The sequence below is a fragment of the Oncorhynchus clarkii genome, chromosome 1, assembly GCF_045791955.1.
Source record: "Oncorhynchus clarkii lewisi isolate Uvic-CL-2024 chromosome 1, UVic_Ocla_1.0, whole genome shotgun sequence".
NCBI classification, from domain to species: Eukaryota; Metazoa; Chordata; class Actinopteri; order Salmoniformes; family Salmonidae; genus Oncorhynchus; species Oncorhynchus clarkii.
This window is the reverse complement of record NC_092147.1, coordinates 90,998,261-91,018,555: the sequence shown is the minus strand read 5'-3', so window position 1 is coordinate 91,018,555 and position 20,295 is coordinate 90,998,261. Positions and strand designations below refer to the sequence as shown.

The 20,295-nt window shown below is 45.6% G+C and overlaps 1 protein-coding gene across 1 annotated transcript in view; it reads right to left on the bottom strand.

Moving 5' to 3' along the window:
• LOC139413868 (probable JmjC domain-containing histone demethylation protein 2C) overlaps positions 1-20,295 on the bottom strand; it is a 236,858-nt gene that overhangs the window by 17,385 nt on the left and 199,178 nt on the right. Inside the window, exons 19-25 of the mRNA XM_071161700.1 lie at positions 18,882-19,093; positions 17,755-18,300; positions 12,114-12,282; positions 10,064-10,154; positions 4,425-4,555; positions 3,039-3,161; positions 894-1,033 (exon numbers count right to left, since the gene is read on the bottom strand). Of these exons, the coding sequence (XP_071017801.1) occupies positions 894-1,033; positions 3,039-3,161; positions 4,425-4,555; positions 10,064-10,154; positions 12,114-12,282; positions 17,755-18,300; positions 18,882-19,093 (1,412 nt within the window). The remainder of the gene's footprint in view (positions 1-893; positions 1,034-3,038; positions 3,162-4,424; positions 4,556-10,063; positions 10,155-12,113; positions 12,283-17,754; positions 18,301-18,881; positions 19,094-20,295) is intronic.

Sequence of the window (20,295 nt, the reverse complement as noted above, 5' to 3'; positions counted from 1 at the left end):
GTCCTATCCTGAATCTGACCTGGTCCTGTCCTGAATCTGACCTGGTCCTGTCCTGAATCTGACCTGGTCCTATCCTGAATCTGACCTGGTCCTGTCCTGAATCTGACCTGAATCTGACCTGGATGATCAAGGATGATCAATGGAAACAGGATGCACCTGAACTTAATTTCAAGCCTCATAGCAAAGGGTCTGAATGTTATGTAGATGGGGTATTTCTGTTAGATTGGCTTTGTGATTGAGGGGTGATGTGTGTGGACTGATGAGGAAAAGGATTCATTTGGTCTGTTTTGTAGTGGGCCTGTGGCATGGAGGGATGTGGGGAACGTCAAGGGGTCTGAATACTTTCTGAATGCTCTGTATTTATGTTTGTTCATTTTCCCTTTTGTACTTTAACTATTTGCACATCGTTTCAACACTGTATATAGACATAATATGACATTTGAAATGTCTTTATTCTTTTGGAACTTCTGTGAGTGTAATGTTTACTGTTCATTTCACTTTTGTTGATTATCTATTTTACTTGCTTTGGCAATGTTATCATATGTTTCCCATGACAATAAAGCCACCTGAATATATATGTGAGTGTGACAGACAGCCAGAGAGCCAGCCAGACAGAGAGCCAGACTGAGAGACAGCCAGAGGGCCAGCCAGACAGCCAGCCAGAGAGACAGAGAGCCAGCCAGAGAGCCAGGCAGCCAACCAGAGAGACAGAGAGCCAGCCAGAGGGCCAGACAGCCAGCCAGAGAGACAGCGAGCCAGCCAGAGGGCCAGACAGAGAGACAGAGAGCCAGCCAGAGGGCCAGACAGAGAGACAGAGCCAGACAGAGGGCCAGACATACAGAGAGCCAGCCAGAGGGCCAGACAGACAGAGAACATATTAAAGTGAGAATAACCTTGTGCAGAAAGTCTTTAATTTTCTCCACATCTTTGCTAATGTAGATGTGCCACAAGGCTCCAGGCGTCTCGCTGGAATCCTTTAATCTCTTCTTCACGCTGTCGTCCAAGTCTTCCTCCTCCAGTCTCTTCAACACTCCTGCAACACAAACACAGTGGGAGTTCAAACACCACACATCTCAGAGTCTGCTGTATATTGACAACACAGAGAGGCGGGGCTCGCTGACACAAGCATCAACATCCCTTAAAAATGAATAGTGATGAGAGAGAGACTGAGCACAGAGGGTGTCTGTCTAATGAATAGTGCTGAGGAGAGAGAGAGAATGTGTCTGTAATGAATAGTGATGAGGAGAGAGAGAGAGAGAGAGAGAGAGAGAGAGAGACAGCACAGAGGGTGTCTGTCTAATGAATAGTGATGAGGAGAGAGAGAGAGAGAGAAAATGTGTCTGTAATGAATAGTGATGAGAGAGAGACTGAGCGCAGAGGGTGTCTGTCTAATGAATAGTGATGAGGAGAGAGAGAGAGAGAGAGAGACTGAGCGCAGAGGGTGTCTGTCTGTAATGAATAGTGATGAGGAGAGAGAGAGAGAGGGTCCCAGGTACAGGACAGGACCAGAGAGAGAGAGTCCCAGGACAGGACCAGAGAGAGAGAGTCCCAGGACAGGACAAGAGAGAGAGAGAGAGTCCCAGGTACAGGACAAGACCAGAGAGAAAGAGTCCCAGGGACAGGACAGGACCAGAGAGAGAGAGTCCCAGGACAGGACCAGAGAGAGAGTCCCAGGACAGGACAATAGAGAGAGTCCCAGGTACAGGACAGGACCAGAGAGAGAGAGTCCCAGGTACAGGACAGGACCAGAGAGAGAGTCCCAGGACAGGACTAGAGAGAGAGAGTCCCAGGACAGGACCAGAGAGAGAGAGTCCCAGGACAAGAGAGAGAGAGTCCCAGGACAGGACAAGAGAGAGAGAGAGTCCCAGGTACAGGACAAGACCAGAGAGAGAGAGAGAGAGAGAGAGAGAGTCCAAGGACTCCAAACACTTCAGAGTGGAACAGGACTTCAGTAACCTCTGTCTCACCACTTCAGACTTCATTAACCTCTGTCTCACCACTTCAGACTTCAGTAACCCCTGTCTCAACACTTCAGACTTCAGTAACCCCTGTCTCAACACTTCAGACTGGACTTTACAGAGCACAGCCCAGTGTTGGTTATCTATTGACTATACAGAGCACAGCCCAGTGTTGGTTATCTATTGACTATATAGAGCACAGCCCAGTGTTGGTTATCTATTGACTATATAGAGCACAGCCCAGTGTTGGTAATATATTGACTATACAGAGCACAGCCCAGCGTTGTTTATCTATTGACTATACAGAGCACAGCCCAGTGTTGGTTATCTATTGACTATACAGAGCACAGCCCAGTGTTGGTTATCTATTGACTATACAGAGCACAGCCCAGTGTTGGTAATATATTGACTATACAGAGCACAGCCCAGTGTTGGTTATCTATTGACTATATAGAGCACAGCCCAGTGTTGGTTATCTATTGACTATACAGAGCACAGCCCAGTGTTGTTTATCTATTGACTATACAGAGCACAGCCCAGTGTTGGTTATCTATTGACTATACAGAGCACAGCCCAGTGTTGGTAATATATTGACTATACAGAGCACAGCCCAGTGTTGGTTATCTATTGACTATATAGAGCACAGCCCAGTGTTGGTTATCTATTGACTATACAGAGCACAGCCCAGTGTTGGTTATCTATTGACTATATAGAGCACAGCCCAGTGTTGTTTATCTATTGACTATACAGAGCACAGCCCAGTGTTGGTAATATATTGACTATACAGAGCACAGCCCAGTGTTGGTTATCTATTGACTATATAGAGCACAGCCCAGTGTTGGTTATCTATTGACTAAAGAGCACAGCCCAGTGTTGGTTATCTATTGACTATACAGAGCACAGCCCAGTGTTGGTAATATATTGACTATACAGAGCACAGCCCAGTGTTGGTTATCTATTGACTATATAGAGCACAGCCCAGTGTTGGTTATCTATTGACTATACAGAGCACAGCCCAGTGTTGGTTATCTATTGACTATATAGAGGGTTGGGAGGGCCCAGGGTTGGTTAGTTTCTTACCCGTCTTGGACAGGACTCCGTTCCCCTTGGCCACTCCTACGTACACCAGGACAGAGACGATGTCAGAGACCTCCCTGTGAAGGTTGGCTGTCCCAAAGTCCTGCTCCTGAGACGCTGCCACTCCTACAGGGAGAGAGGAGGAAGCTTCAGCATGCTGTTGATGTGTATTCAAGGCTTCCGGAGATAATCTGACCTCTATCAGTAGACATTGAACTCAGAATAAACTATGTCTTGCTTTCATTTTAATTCCAGCATTCATGTTCCATTTCTGCTTTGTTAGGTTTCAATGAAACACATATTGATGGTGTAGCATTGACAGTGACCTGAGACCTGAGTCCGGTTCACTGACAGTGACCTGAGACCTGAGTCCGGTTCACTGACAGTGACCTGAGACCTGAGTCCGGTTCACTGACAGTGACCTGAGACCTGAGGCCGGTTCACTGACAGTGACCTGAGGCCGGTTCATTGACAGTGACCTGAGACCTGAGGCCCGTTCATTGACATTGACAGTGACCTGAGGCCCGTTCATTGACAGTGACCTGAGACCCGTTCACTGACAGTGACCTGAGGCCCGTTCACTGACAGTGACCTGAGGCCCGTTCATTGACAGTGACAGTGACCTGAGGCCCATTCATTGACAGTGACCTGAGACCCGTTCATTGACAGTGACCTGAGACCTGTTCATTGACAGTGACCTGAGGCCGGTTCACTGACAGTGACCTGAGACCTGAGGCCCGTTCATTGACAGTGAGTGACCTGAGGCCCGTTCATTGACAGTGACCTGAGGCCCGTTCATTGACAGTGACCTGAGGCCTGAGCCCCGTTCATTGACAGTGACCTGAGGCCTGAGGCCCGTTCATTGACAGTGACCTGAGGAATGTTCATTGACAGTGACCTTAGGCCTGTTCATTGACAGTGAGTGACCTGAGGCCCGTTCATTGACAGTGACAGTGACCTGAGGCCCGTTCATTGACAGTGACCTGAGACCTGAGGCCCGTTCATTGACAGTGACCTGAGACCTGAGGCCCGTTCATTGACAGTGACCTGAGGAATGTTCATTGACAGTGACCTGAGGCCTGTTCATTGACAGTGACCTGAGGCCTGTTCATTGACAGTGACCTGAGGCCTGTTCATTGACAGTGACCTGAGGAATGTTCATTGACAGTGACCTGAGGCCTGAGGCCCGTTCATTGACAGTGACCTGAGGAATGTTCATTGACAGTGACCTGAGGAATGTTCATTGACAGTGACCTGAGGCCTGTTCATTGACAGTGACCTGAGGCCTGTTCATTGACAGTGACCTGAGGCCTGTTCATTGACAGTGACCTGAGGAATGTTCATTGACAGTGACCTGAGGCCTGGTCGATGTTAAATGAACGCTCGTACCATAAGCACAGCAGAGGCGTGGTCCGAGGTCTGGGCGTACGAAGAAGCTGGGCAGATGAGAGGCCAGGTTGAGGTTCCCTTCAGGGTCACAATACTCAGGCAGGGGCAGATTCCTCATCAGGTCATCATACCTAGACAAGACAAGACCAGACCAGACCAGACAGACGACACACAGAGAGAAAACAGCGAGAGAGAGCGTTATACAGCTGGATCTACTTGACCTACAAGACAGTGTTACATAGCTGGATCTACTAGACAGTATTACATAGCTGGACCTACTGGATCTACTAGACAGTGTTATATAGCTGGATCTACTAGACAGTGTTATATAGCTGGATCTACTTGACAGTGTTATATAGCTGGATCTACTAGACAGTGTAATATAGCTGGATATACTAGACAGTGTTATATAGCTGGATCTACTAGACAGTGTTATATAGCTGGATCTACTAGACAGTGTTATATAGCTGGATCTACTAGACAGGGTTATATAGCTGGATCTACTGGATCTACTAGACAGTGTTATATAGCTGGATCTACTAGACAGTGTTATATAGCTGGATCTACTAGACAGTGTTATATAGCTGGATCTACTAGACAGTGTTATATAGCTGGATCTACTTGACAGTGTTATATAGCTGGATCTACTAGACAGTGTTATATAGCTGGATCTACTAGACAGTGTTATATAGCTGGATCTACTAGACAGTGTTATATAGCTGGATCTACTAGACAGGGTTATATAGCTGGATCTACTGGATCTACTAGACAGTGTTATATAGCTGGATCTACTAGACAGTGTTATATAGCTGGATCTACTAGACAGTGTTATATAGCTGGATCTACTAGACAGTGTTATATAGCTGGATCTACTTGACAGTGTTATATAGCTGGATCTACTAGACAGTGTTCTATAGCTGGATCTACTAGACAGTGTTATATAGCTGGATCTACTAGACAGTGTAATATAGCTGGATCTACTAGACAGTGTTATATAGCTGGATCTACTAGACAGTGTTATATAGCTGGATCTACTAGACAGTGTTATATAGCTGGATCTACTAGACAGGGTTATATAGCTGGATCTACTGGATCTACTAGACAGTGTTATATAGCTGGATCTACTAGACAGTGTAATATAGCTGGATCTACTAGACAGTGTTATATAGCTGGATCTACTAGACAGTGTTATATAGCTGGATCTACTAGACAGTGTTATATAGCTGGATCTACTAGACAGGGTTATATAGCTGGATCTACTGGATCTACTAGACAGTGTTATATAGCTGGATCTACTAGACAGTGTTATATAGCTGGATCTACTAGACAGTGTTATATAGCTGGATCTACTAGACAGTGTGATATAGCTGGATCTACTAGACAGTGTGATATAGCTGGATCTACTAGACAGTGTGATATAGCTGGATCTACTAGACAGGGTTATATAGCTGGATCTACTGGATCTACTAGACAGTGTTATATAGCTGGATCTACTAGACAGTGTTATATAGCTGGATCTACTAGACAGTGTTATATAGCTGGATCTACTAGACAGTGTTATATAGCTGGATCTACTAGACAGTGTTATATAGCTGGATCTACTAGACAGTGTTATATAGCTGGATCTACTAGACAGGGTTATATAGCTGGATCTACTGGATCTACTAGACAGTGTTATATAGCTGGATCTACTAGACAGTGTTATATAGCTGGATCTACTAGACAGTGTTATATAGCTGGATCTACTAGACAGTGTTATATAGCTGGATCTACTGGATCAACTAGAACGTGTATTATAGCTAGATCTACTAGACAGTGTTATAAAGCTGGATCTACTAGACAGTGTTATATAGCTGGACCTACTGGATCTTATACAGCTGGATCTACTAGACAGTGTTATATAGCTGGATCTACTGGATCTACTAGACAGTGTTATATAGCTGGATCTACTAGACAGTGTTATATAGCTGGATCTACTGGACCTACTAGACAGTGTTACATAGCTGGATCTACTGGACCTACTAGACAGTGTTACATAGCTGGATCTACTGGATCTACTAGACAGTGTTACATAGCTGGATCTACTGGATCTACTAGACAGTGTTTTTTAGCTGGATCTACTAGACAGTGTTATATAGCTGGATCTACTAGACAGTGTTATATAGCTGGATCTACTAGACAGTGTTATATAGCTAGCTGGATCTACTAGACAGTGTTATATAGCTAGCTGGATCTACTAGACAGTGTGATATAGCTGGCTCTACTAGACAGTGTGATATAGCTGGATCTACTAGACAGTGTGATATAGCTGGATCTACTAGACAGTGTGATATAGCTGGATCTACTAGACAGGGTTATATAGCTGGATCTACTGGATCTACTAGACAGTGTTATATAGCTGGATCTACTAGACAGTGTTATATAGCTGGATCTACTAGACAGTGTTATATAGCTGGATCTACTAGACAGTGTTATATAGCTGGATCTACTAGACAGTGTTATATAGCTGGATCTACTAGACAGTGTTATATAGCTGGATCTACTAGACAGGGTTATATAGCTGGATCTACTGGATCTACTAGACAGTGTTATATAGCTGGATCTACTAGACAGTGTTATATAGCTGGATCTACTAGACAGTGTTATATAGCTGGATCTACTAGACAGTGTTATATAGCTGGATCTACTAGACAGTGTTATATAGCTGGATCTACTAGACAGTGTGATATAGCTGGCTCTACTAGACAGTGTGATATAGCTGGATCTACTAGACAGTGTGATATAGCTGGATCTACTAGACAGTGTGATATAGCTGGATCTACTAGACAGGGTTATATAGCTGGATCTACTGGATCTACTAGACAGTGTTATATAGCTGGATCTACTAGACAGTGTTATATAGCTGGATCTACTAGACAGTGTTATATAGCTGGATCTACTAGACAGTGTTATATAGCTGGATCTACTAGACAGTGTTATATAGCTGGATCTACTAGACAGTGTTATATAGCTGGATCTACTAGACAGGGTTATATAGCTGGATCTACTAGACAGGGTTATATAGCTGGATCTACTGGATCTACTAGACAGTGTTATATAGCTGGATCTACTAGACAGTGTTATATAGCTGGATCTACTAGACAGTGTTATATAGCTGGATCTACTAGACAGTGTTATATAGCTGGATCTACTGGATCAACTAGAACGTGTATTATAGCTAGATCTACTAGACAGTGTTATAAAGCTGGATCTACTAGACAGTGTTATATAGCTGGACCTACTGGATCTTATACAGCTGGATCTACTAGACAGTGTTATATAGCTGGATCTACTGGATCTACTAGACAGTGTTATATAGCTGGATCTACTAGACAGTGTTATATAGCTGGATCTACTGGACCTACTAGACAGTGTTACATAGCTGGATCTACTGGACCTACTAGACAGTGTTACATAGCTGGATCTACTGGATCTACTAGACAGTGTTACATAGCTGGATCTACTGGATCTACTAGACAGTGTTTTTTAGCTGGATCTACTAGACAGTGTTATATAGCTGGATCTACTAGACAGTGTTATATAGCTGGATCTACTAGACAGTGTTATATAGCTAGCTGGATCTACTAGACAGTGTTATATAGCTAGCTGGATCTACTAGACAGTGTGATATAGCTGGCTCTACTAGACAGTGTGATATAGCTGGATCTACTAGACAGTGTGATATAGCTGGATCTACTAGACAGTGTGATATAGCTGGATCTACTAGACAGGGTTATATAGCTGGATCTACTGGATCTACTAGACAGTGTTATATAGCTGGATCTACTAGACAGTGTTATATAGCTGGATCTACTAGACAGTGTTATATAGCTGGATCTACTAGACAGTGTTATATAGCTGGATCTACTAGACAGTGTTATATAGCTGGATCTACTAGACAGTGTTATATAGCTGGATCTACTAGACAGGGTTATATAGCTGGATCTACTGGATCTACTAGACAGTGTTATATAGCTGGATCTACTAGACAGTGTTATATAGCTGGATCTACTAGACAGTGTTATATAGCTGGATCTACTAGACAGTGTTATATAGCTGGATCTACTAGACAGTGTGATATAGCTGGCTCTACTAGACAGTGTGATATAGCTGGATCTACTAGACAGTGTGATATAGCTGGATCTACTAGACAGTGTGATATAGCTGGATCTACTAGACAGGGTTATATAGCTGGATCTACTGGATCTACTAGACAGTGTTATATAGCTGGATCTACTAGACAGTGTTATATAGCTGGATCTACTAGACAGTGTTATATAGCTGGATCTACTAGACAGTGTTATATAGCTGGATCTACTAGACAGTGTTATATAGCTGGATCTACTAGACAGTGTTATATAGCTGGATCTACTAGACAGGGTTATATAGCTGGATCTACTGGATCTACTAGACAGTGTTATATAGCTGGATCTACTAGACAGTGTTATATAGCTGGATCTACTAGACAGTGTTATATAGCTGGATCTACTAGACAGTGTTATATAGCTGGATCTACTGGATCAACTAGAACGTGTATTATAGCTAGATCTACTAGACAGTGTTATAAAGCTGGATCTACTAGACAGTGTTATATAGCTGGACCTACTGGATCTTATACAGCTGGATCTACTAGACAGTGTTATATAGCTGGATCTACTGGATCTACTAGACAGTGTTATATAGCTGGATCTACTAGACAGTGTTATATAGCTGGATCTACTGGACCTACTAGACAGTGTTACATAGCTGGATCTACTGGACCTACTAGACAGTGTTACATAGCTGGATCTACTGGATCTACTAGACAGTGTTACATAGCTGGATCTACTGGATCTACTAGACAGTGTTTTTTAGCTGGATCTACTAGACAGTGTTATATAGCTGGATCTACTAGACAGTGTTATATAGCTGGATCTACTAGACAGTGTTATATAGCTAGCTGGATCTACTAGACAGTGTTATATAGCTAGCTGGATCTACTAGACAGTGTGATATAGCTGGCTCTACTAGACAGTGTGATATAGCTGGATCTACTAGACAGTGTGATATAGCTGGATCTACTAGACAGTGTGATATAGCTGGATCTACTAGACAGTGTGATATAGCTGGATCTACTAGACAGTGTTATATAGCTGGATCTACTAGACAGTGTTATATAGCTGGACCTACTGGATCTACTAGACAGTGTTATATAGCTGGATCTACTAGACAGTGTTATATAGCTGGAACTACTGGATCGACTAGACAGTGTGTTATAGCTGGATCTACTAGACAGTGTTGTATAGCTGGATCTACTAGACAGTGTTATATAGCTGGATCTACTAGACAGTGTTATATAGCTGGATCTACTAGACAGTGTTATATAGCTGGATCTACTAGACAGTGTTATATAGCTGGATCTACTGGACCTACTAGACAGTGTTATATAGCTGGATCTACTGGATCTACTAGACAGTGTTATATAGCTGGATCTACTAGATTTAATAGAAAGTGTTATATAGCTGGATCTACTGGACCTACTGCCCAGACAAACCAGTAGACTGTGGAGAATCCCCATGACTATGACTGTGCTTGGCTATGATGAGTTGGCCTAGGCCTACCTGGAAGGCATCAGGGCCATGAACTCCTCTCCTGATGGCCAGTCCTTCAGCCTGTACACCACGGTGTCTCCGTCTTTAGACTTGGGTCTCTCTGAGAGTGGGGGAGGGAACACAGGGGACAACACAGGAGACTTTAGTAAGAGTATAGATAGGGAAAGATGCTTTCCTGTAAACATTGACATAGTCAATGCATTGGTATTATAACTAATATACAACAACATACACTGCTTTCTTCAGGAAAATGTCAAGTCCAAGATGGACAAAGGGGGCGTTGTTGGGGCTGTGTTTTCTGGACCTAAGGAAGGCGTTTGATACTGTTAACCATCAGGTTTTCATCACATAATTGTCCAAGTTCAACTTTCCCCCAATGCCTTGAGATGGATGAAATCATACCTTGAAGGCAGAACTCAGTGTGTCAGAGTGAGCAATGAGCTGTCGCCCATTCTTAGCTATGATGTGGGCGTCATCCCCACAGCATGATGCTGCCACCACCATGCTTCACCGTAGGGATGGTGCCATGTTTTCTCCAGACGTGACCCATGGCATTCAGGCCAAGGATTTCAATTTTGGATCCACCAGACCAGAGAATCTTGTTTGTCATGGTCTGAAAGTCCTTGAGGTGCCTTTTTAGAAAACTCCAAGTGGGCTGTCATGTTCCTTTTAATGAGGAGTGGCTACCATCTGGCCACTCTACCAAAAAGGCCTGATTGGTGAAGTGCTGCAGAGATGGTTGTCCTTCTGGAAGCTTCTCCCATCTCTACAGAGGAACTCTGGAGCTCTGTCAGAGTGACCATCGGGTTCTTGGTCACCTCCCTGACCAAGGCCCTTCTCCCCCGATTGCTCAGTTTGGCTGGGCAGCCAGGTCTAGGGAGAGTCTTGGTGGTTCCAAACTTCTCCAATTTAAGAATGATGCCACTGTGTTCTTGGGGAACTTCAATGCTGCAGAATCTTTTTTTTTTGGTATCCTACCCCAGATCTGTGCAATGTGTGTCATCCTGTCTCGGAGCTCTACGGACAATTCCTTCAACCTCATGGCCTGGTTTTTGCTCAGACATGCACTGTCAACTGTGGGACCTTATACAGACAGGTGTGTGTGCCTTGCCAAATCATGTCCAATCAATTGAATTTACCACATGTACTGTGGTAAAAACATCAAGGATGATCAATGTAAACAGGATGCACCTGAGCTCAATTTCGAGTCACATAGCAAAGGGTCTGAATACTTACGTAAATAAGTTATATATATATTTTTTTAATTAGCAACATTTTCTAAAAACCTGTTTTCACTTTGTCATTATGGGGTATTGTGTACAGAATTTGTAATCCAGTTTAGAATAAATCTAACGTAACAAAATGTGTAAATGCACTGTATATAAAGAATGGTCCACTACCCAGAGGACATCAGGCCAACTTGACAACGGTGGGAAGCATTGGATTCAACACTGGCCAGCATCCCTGTGGAACGCTTTCGACACCTTGTAGAGTCCATGACCCGACGAACTGAGACTGTTCTGAGGGCAAAAGGGGGTTCAACTCAATATTAGGAAGGTGTTCCTAATGTTTGGTATACTCCGGGTAGACACTTAGTGTTTGGTATACTCCGGGTCGACACTTAGTGTTTGGCATTCTCCGGGTCGACACTTAGTGTTTGGTATTCTCCGGGTCGACACTTAGTGTTTGGTATACTCCGGGTCGACACTTAGTGTTTGGTATACTCCGGGTCGACACTTAGTGTTTGGTATACTCCGGGTCGACACTTAGTGTTTGGTATACTCCGGGTTGACACTTAGTGTTTGGTATTCTCCGGGTCGACACTTAGTGTTTGGTATACTCCGGGTAGACACTTAGTGTACAAAACATTAAGAACACCTTAATAGAGTTGGACAGGAGCTCTTAATGTTTTGAATACTCAGTGTATATCATCAATATACTTAATTACTAATAATATGAATACTCTATACTATCATTATCAATAACCTGATAAATGATGAAGACTACTCACTGGTGAGGTCCTGGATCAATAACCTGATAAGTGATGAAGGCTACTCACTGGTGAGGTCCTCGAAGCCGTCCCAGAACTCGTTGATTCCAGAGTTCGAGACAAGTCCATCTTTACAGTTCAGCAGGTCTCCCTGATGGTCAGCAAACTCCAGGTTGAAGCTGTCCGCCTTCCACAGAGCTGCATTCAGAGGCTTATGGAGCCCAGTCACCAGGACAGGCTGGAGAAGACAAGACAGTACAGTAGTTGTTGTTATAACGTTGAAATCGTCACATTTTTTACAAAATGAGAAAAAAGAAGAAACCTGCTCTTGCTACTATCACTGCTCTTTAACCTCTCTTGGGTAGTGATACTATCACTGCTCTTTAACCTCTCTTGGGTAGTGATACTATCACTGCTCTTTAACCTCTCTTGGGTAGTGATACTATCACTGCTCTTTAACCTCTCTTGGGTAGTGATACTAGCAGTGATACTATCCAGGGCAGTGATACTAGCCAGTATATACTAGCAGTATTTTCACGTCCGGATGAAAAGCGTGCCCAAAGTAAACTGCCTGTTACTCAGGCCCAGAAGCTAGGATATGCATATATTTTGGATAGAAAACACTCCAAAGTTTCTAAAACTGTTCAAATTATGTCTGTGAGTATAACAGAACTGATATGGCAGGCGAAACCCCGAGGACAAACCATCCCCCCCCCCAAAAAAAAATGTCAGCTTACCACTGTTTTCAATGGCTGTGACTTTTATGATAAGGCGATATCCTCTCAGTTCGCAGTTCCTAGGGCTTCCACTAGATCTCAACAGTCTTTAGAGTTTCAGGCTGTTTTTTGGAAAAATGAGCCAAAAATACTACTTTTTCTAGGTGGCTCCCATTTTGGCTGTAGTGTTTCCAAGCGTGTGGAAGAGTGAGAGCGTTCTTTGGTGTTTTTTTATTTTTCTCCGGTAAAGACAATAACGATTCTCCGTCTTAAATGTTATAGTTTATTTACATATTAAGGTACCTAAGGTTTGATTATAAACGTTGTTTGACTTGTTTGGAAAAGTTTATTAGTAACGTTTGGGATTCATTTTGAATGCATTTTGATGGAGGGAAACTGGGTGGACTATTGACTGAAGCGCGCCAGCTAAACCGAGTTTTTATGGATATAAAGAAGGAAATTATCGAACAAAAGGACCATTTGTGATGTAACTGGGACCTTTTGGAGTGCCAACAGAAGAAGATCTTCAAAGGTAAGGCATTAATTATACCGCTATTTCTGCCTTTCGTGGCGCACCTGCCTGGTTGAAATATGTTTTTCATGCGGGGCGCTGTCCTCAGATAATCACATGGTGTGCTTTCGCCGTAAAGCCGGAGGGATTAACAAGAAGTTAAGCTTTATTTTGATGTATTACACTTGTGATTTTATGAAAGTTAAATATTTATAATTCTGTAGTTTGAATTTCGCGATCTGCAATTTCACCGGATATTGGCCAGGCCACGTAAAGCTCTGACGAAGGCTGTGAGGCCGACACGTAAAGCTCAGACGGAGGCTATGAGGCTGACACGTAAAGCTCTGACGAAGGCTGTGAGGCCGACACGTAAAGCTCAGACGGAGGCTGTGAGGCTGACACGTAAAGCTCTGACGAAGGCTGTGAGGCCGACACGTAAAGCTCAGACGGAGGCTGTGAGGCTGACACGTAAAGCTCTGACGGAGGCTGTGAGGCCGACACGTAAAGCTTATTAACTGTTATGGGCAGGTGGGACGGTAGCGTCAGCCTCACAGCCTCCGTCTGAGCTTTACGTGTCAGCCTCACAGCCTTCGTCAGAGCTTTACGTGTCAGCCTTACAGCCTTCGTCAGAGCTTTACGTGTCGGCCTCCCAGCCTTCGTCAGAGCTTTACGTGTCGGCCTCCCAGCCTTCGTCAGAGCTTTACGTGTCGGCCTCGCAGCCTTCGTCAGAGCTTTACGTGTCGGCCTCACAGCCTACGTCAGAGATTTACGTGTCGGCCTCGCAGCCTTCGTCAGAGCTTTACGTGTCGGCCTCACAGCCTCCGTCAGAGATTTAATTGTTGGCCTAACAGCCTACGTCTGAGCTTTGCGTGATACTATCCAGGGCAGTGATACTATCCAGGGCAGTGATACTATCCAGGGCAGTGATACTATCCAGGGCAGTGATACTATCCAGAGCAGTGATACTATCCAGAGCAGTGATACTATCCAGGGCAGTGATACTATCCAGAGCAGTGATACTATCCAGGGCAGTGATACTACCCAGGGCAGTGATACTACCCAGGGCAGTGATACTACCCAGGGCAGTGATACTACCCAGGGCAGTGATACTACCCAGGGCAGTGATACTACCCAGGGCAGTGATACTACCCAGGGCAGTGATACTATCCAGAGCAGTGATACTAGCCAGGGCAGTGATACTAGCAGTGATACTAGCCAGAGCAGTGATACTATCCAGGGCAGTGATACTATCCAGGGCAGTGATACTATCCAGAGCAGTGATACTATCCAGAGCAGTAATACTAGCCAGAGCAGTGATAATATCCAGGGCAGTGATACTAGCCAGAGTAGTGATACTAGCAGTGATACTATCCAGGGCAGTGATACTAGCCAGAGTAGTGATACTAGCAGTGATACTATCCAGGGCAGTGATACTATCCAGAATAGTGATACTATCCAGGGCAGTGATACTATCCAGGGCAGTGATACTATCCAGGGCAGTGATACTAGCAGTGAAACTATCCAGGGCAGTGATACTATCCAGGGCAGTGATACTATTCTGGGCAGTGATACTATCCTGGGCAGTGATACTATTCAGGGCAGTGATACTAGCCAGAGTAGTGATACTAGCAGTGATACTAGCCAGAGTAGTGATACTATCCAAAGTAGTGATACTAGCCAGAGCAGTGATACTATCCAGGGCAGTGATACTATCCAGAGTAGTGATACTAGCAGTGATACTATCCAGGGCAGTGATACTATCCAGAGCAGTGATACTATCCAGGGCAGTGATACTATCCAGGGCAGTGATACTAGCAGTGATACTATCCAGAGTAGTGATACAATCCTGGGCAGTTATACTATTCAGAGTAGTGATACTATCCTGGGCAGTTATACTATTCAGAGTAGTGATACTATCCAGGGCAGTGATACTATCCAGAGTAGTGATACTATCCTGGGCAGTTATACTATTCAGGGCAGTGATACTAGCCAGAGTAGTGATACTAGCAGTGATACTAGCCAGAGTAGTGATACTATCCAAAGTAGTGATACTATCCAGGGCAGTGATACTAGCCAGGGCAGTGATACTAGCCAGGGCAGTGATACTAGCCAGAGCAGTGATACTATTCAGGGCAGTGATACTAGCCAGAGCAGTGATACTATTCAGGGCAGTGATACTAGCCAGAGTAGTGATACTATCCAGGGCAGTGATACTATCAAGAGCAGTGATACAATCCAGGGCAGTGATACAATCCAGGGCAGTGATACAATCCAGGGCAGTGATACTATCCAGGGCAGTGATACTAGCCAGAGTAGTGATACTAGCAGTGATACTATCCAGGGCAGTGATACTAGCAGTGATACTATCCAGGGCAGTGATACTATCCAGGGCAGTGATACTATCCAGAGCAGTGATACTAGGACAGGACTGCCGCTCTCTCTCTCTACAGCTTTACGTGTCGGCCTCGCAGCCTTCGTCAGAGCTTTACGTGTCGGCCTCTCAGCCTCCGTCTGAGCTTTACGTGTCGGCCTCTCAGCCTCCGTCTGAGCTTTACGTGTCGGCCTCTCAGCCTCCGTCTGAGCTTTACGTGTCGGCCTCTCAGCCTCCGTCTGAGCTTTACGTGTCGGCCTCACAGCCTCCGTCTGAGCTTTGTGTGATACTATCCAGAGCAGTGATACTATCCAGAGCAGTGATACTACCCAGGGCAGTGATACTATCCAGAGCAGTGATACTATCCAGGGCAGTGATACTATCCAGAGCAGTGATACTATCCAGAGCAGTTACACTATCCAGGGCAGTGATACTATCCAGAGGAGTTACACTATCCAGGGCAGTGATACTATCCAGAGGAGTTACACTATCCAGGGCAGTGATACTATCCAGGGCAGTGATACTATCCAGAGGAGTTACACTATCCAGGGCAGTGATACTATCCAGAGTAGTGATACTATACAGGGCAGTGATACTATTCAGGGCAGTGATACTAGCAGTGATACTAGCCAGAGCAGTGATACTATTCAGGGCAGTGATACTAGCAGTGATACTAGCCAGAGTAGTGATACTATCCAGAGTAGTGATACTAGCCAGAGCAGTGATACTAGCCAGGGCAGTGATACTAGCAGTGATACTAACCAGGGCAGTGATACTAGCAGTGATACTATCCAGGGCAGTGATACTATCCAGGGCAGTGATACTATCCAGGGCAGTGATACTAGCAGTGATACTAGCCAGAGTAGTGATACTATCCAGGGCAGTGATACTATCCAGAATAGTGATACTATCCAGGGCAGTGATACTATCCAGAGCAGTGATACTAGGACAGGACTGCCGCGCTCTCTCTTTACAGCCCGGTGGTCTCCACCGCAGCTCTCTCTTTACAGCCCGGTGGTCTCCACCGCCGCTCTCTCTCTACAGCCCGGTGGTCTCCACCGCCGCTCTCTCTCTACAGCCCGGTGGTCTCCACCGCCGCTCTCTCTCTACAGCCCGGTGGTCTCCACCGCCGCTCTCTCTCTACAGCCCGGTGGTCTCCACCGCCGCTCTCTCTCTCTACAGCCCGGTGGTCTCCACCGCCGCTCTCTCTCTACGGCCCGGTGGTCTCCACCGCCGCTCTCTCTCTACAGCCCGGTGGTCTCCACCGCCGCTCTCTCTACAGCCCGGTGGTCTCCACCGCCGCTCTCTCTACAGCCCGGTGGTCTCCACCGCCGCTCTCTCTACAGCCCGGTGGTCTCCACCTCCGCTCTCTCTACAGCCCGGTGGTCTCCACCGCCGCTCTCTCTACAGCCCGGTGGTCTCCACCGCCGCTCTCTCTACAGCCCGGTGGTCTCCACCGCCGCTCTCTCTACAGCCCGGTGGTCTCCACCGCCGCTCTCTCTACAGCCCGGTGGTCTCCACCGCCGCTCTCTCTACAGCCCGGTGGTCTCCACCACCGCTCTCTCTCTACAGCCCGGTGGTCTCCACCGCCGCTCTCTCTCTACAGCCCGGTGGTCTCCACCGCCGCTCTCTCTCTACAGCCCGGTGGTCTCCACCGCCGCTCTCTCTTTACAGCCCGGTGGTCTCCACCGCCGCTCTCTCTCTACAGCCCGGTGGTCTCCACCGCCGCTCTCTCTCTCTACAGCCCGGTGGTCTCCACCGCCGCTCTCTCTACAGCCCGGTGGTCTCCACCGCCGCTCTCTCTACAGCCCGGTGGTCTCCACCGCCGCTCTCTCTTTACAGCCCGGTGGTCTCCACCGCCGCTCTCTCTCTACAGCCCGGTGGTCTCCACCGCCGCTCTCTCTTTACAGCCCGGTGGCCTCCACCGCCGCTCTCTCTCTACAGCCCGGTCAGAGACAAAGCAACAACAAATATTGCACACAGTGGTGCAGTAGGACCCAAATATTCACCATGGACTGTATCTCCACTTCTGAAGTGAAGCTAGTGAATGAGGAAGCACTGGAGCTAGTGAATGAGGAAACATCTGAAGGGAGGAACTAGAGACTGACTGACCTGTCCCTGTCTCCAACACTCTCTGAACAGCTTCCAGTTGCCAGGGTGTCGATGGTCTTTCAGCCAGAGCAGTCTGCGATCATACAACCAGCAGTGGGGGATGTCAGCATGGAGCTGCAGGGCCTTCTCTAGCTGAGGCTTGGGTTCAGGAAGCTCTTCTGTCCCCGTCCCAGGGTTAGGACCTGTCCCAGTCCCAGGGTTAGGACCTGTCCCAGGGTTAGGACCTGTCCCAGGGTTAGGACCTGTCCCAGTCCCAGGGTTAGGACCTGTCCCAGGGTTAGGACCTGTCCCAGGGTTAGGACCTGTCCCAGGGTTAGGACCTGTCCCAGGGTTAGGACCTGTCCCAGGGTTAGGACCTGTCCCAGTCCCAGGCTGCTTCTTCCTCTCGATCCTCTCCGTCTTCACCTCCCTGTCCTCTGTAGTGGTGGTGGTGGCCTCCAGCTTCAGACTCAGCTTGGCTCCTCGGCTGGCAGGAATTTTGTTCTCCACCACGGACGCGATGATGTCATCCAGGATGTTGGGCATGCTACGGCCGCTCTTCCCCATCTGGAGAGGAGAGATACAGCATCAGGGCATGTGAATCAGTATGTTGAAATAATACCGTGTTATTCCCTCCATACAGCATCAGAACATGAGAATCAGTATGTTGAAATAATACCGTGTTATTCCCTCCATACAGCATCAGAACATGAGAATCAGTATGTTGAAATAATACCGTGTTATTCCCTCCATACAGCATCAGAACATGAGAATCAGTATGTTGAAATAATACCGTGTTATTCCCTCCATACAGCATCAGAACATGAGAATCAGTATGTTGAAATAATACCGTGTTATTCCCTCCATACAGCATCAGAACATGAGAATCAGTATGTTGAAATAATACTGTGTTATTCCCTCCATACAGCATCAGAACATGAGAATCAGTATGTTGAAATAATACTGTGTTATTCCCTCCATACAGCATCAGAACATGATAATCAGTATGTTGAAATAATACTGTGTTATTCCCTCCATACAGCATCAGAACATGAGAATCAGTATGTTGAAATAATACCGTGTTATTCCCTCCATACAGCAAGATAATGGTGGACTGGGTGTGTGTCTCTCTGTCCCGGGCCACGTACCTGTGCTGCGGTGGAGTATACAGGAGCGAAGGCCATGCCAGCATCAGTAGAGCCCAGACGTAGTTTCCCAGCGGTGGTCGTCAGGAGGTCTCTTAGAGTAGAGCCCTGTTCTGTGATGTTAGACACCAGGCTAGACGCTTTACAGTGGAGAGACTCCAGGCTACTGACCTTCTCCTCCTTGCCCACCTTACCCAGAGGAGACTCCTTGTTTTCTACACCAGAGACAAGACATATCAGTTACAATTCATCATCATCATCATCACACCAGTTACAACTAACCTCTAGAGATATCTGGTATTTATCATCATCACACCAGTAACAACTAACCTCTAGAGATATCTGGTATTTATCATCATCACACCAGTAACAACTAACCTCTAGAGATATCTGGTATTTATCATCATCATCACACCAGTAACAACTAACCTCTAGAGATATCTAGTATTTATCATCATCATCACACCAGTAACAACTAACCTCTAGAGATATCTGGTATTTATCATCATCACACCAGTAACAACTAACCTCTAGAGATATCTGGTATTTATCATCATCATCACACCAGTAACAACTAACCTCTAGAGATATCTAGTATTTATCATCATCATCACACCAGTAACTACTAACCTCTAGAGATATCTAGTATTTATCATCATCATCACACCAGTAACAACTAACCTCTAGAGATATCTAGTATTTATCATCATCATCACACCAGTAACAACTAACCTCTAGAGATATCTAGTATTTATCATCATCATCACACCAGTAACAACTAACCTCTAGAGATATCTAGTATTTATCATCATCATCACACCAGTAACTACTAACCTCTAGAGATATCTAGTATTTATCATCATCATCACACCAGTAACAACTAACCTCTAGAGATATCTAGTATTTATCATCATCATCACACCAGTAACAACTAACCTCTAGAGATATCTAGTATTTATCATCATCATCACACCAGTAACAACTAACCTCTAGAGATATCTGGTATTTATCATCATCATCATCACACCAGTAACAACTAACCCTAAACCCTGAGCCCTAAACAGGAGGGTTGGAACGCTGCTGTATAACTACAGTCATACTGAACCCTAAACAGGAGGGTTGGAACGCTGCTGTATAACTACAGTCATACTGAGCCCTAAACAGGAGGGTTGGAACGCTGCTGTATAACTACAGTCATACTGAACCCTAAACAGGAGGGTTGGAACGCTGCTGTATAACTACAGTCACACTGAACCCTAAACAGGAGGGTTGGAACGCTGCTGTATAACTACAGTCATACTGAGCCCTAAACAGGAGGGCTGGAACGCTGCTGTGTAACTACAGTCATACTGAGCCCTAAACAGGAGGGTTGGAACGCTGCTGTATAACTACAGTCATACTGAACCCTAAACAGGAG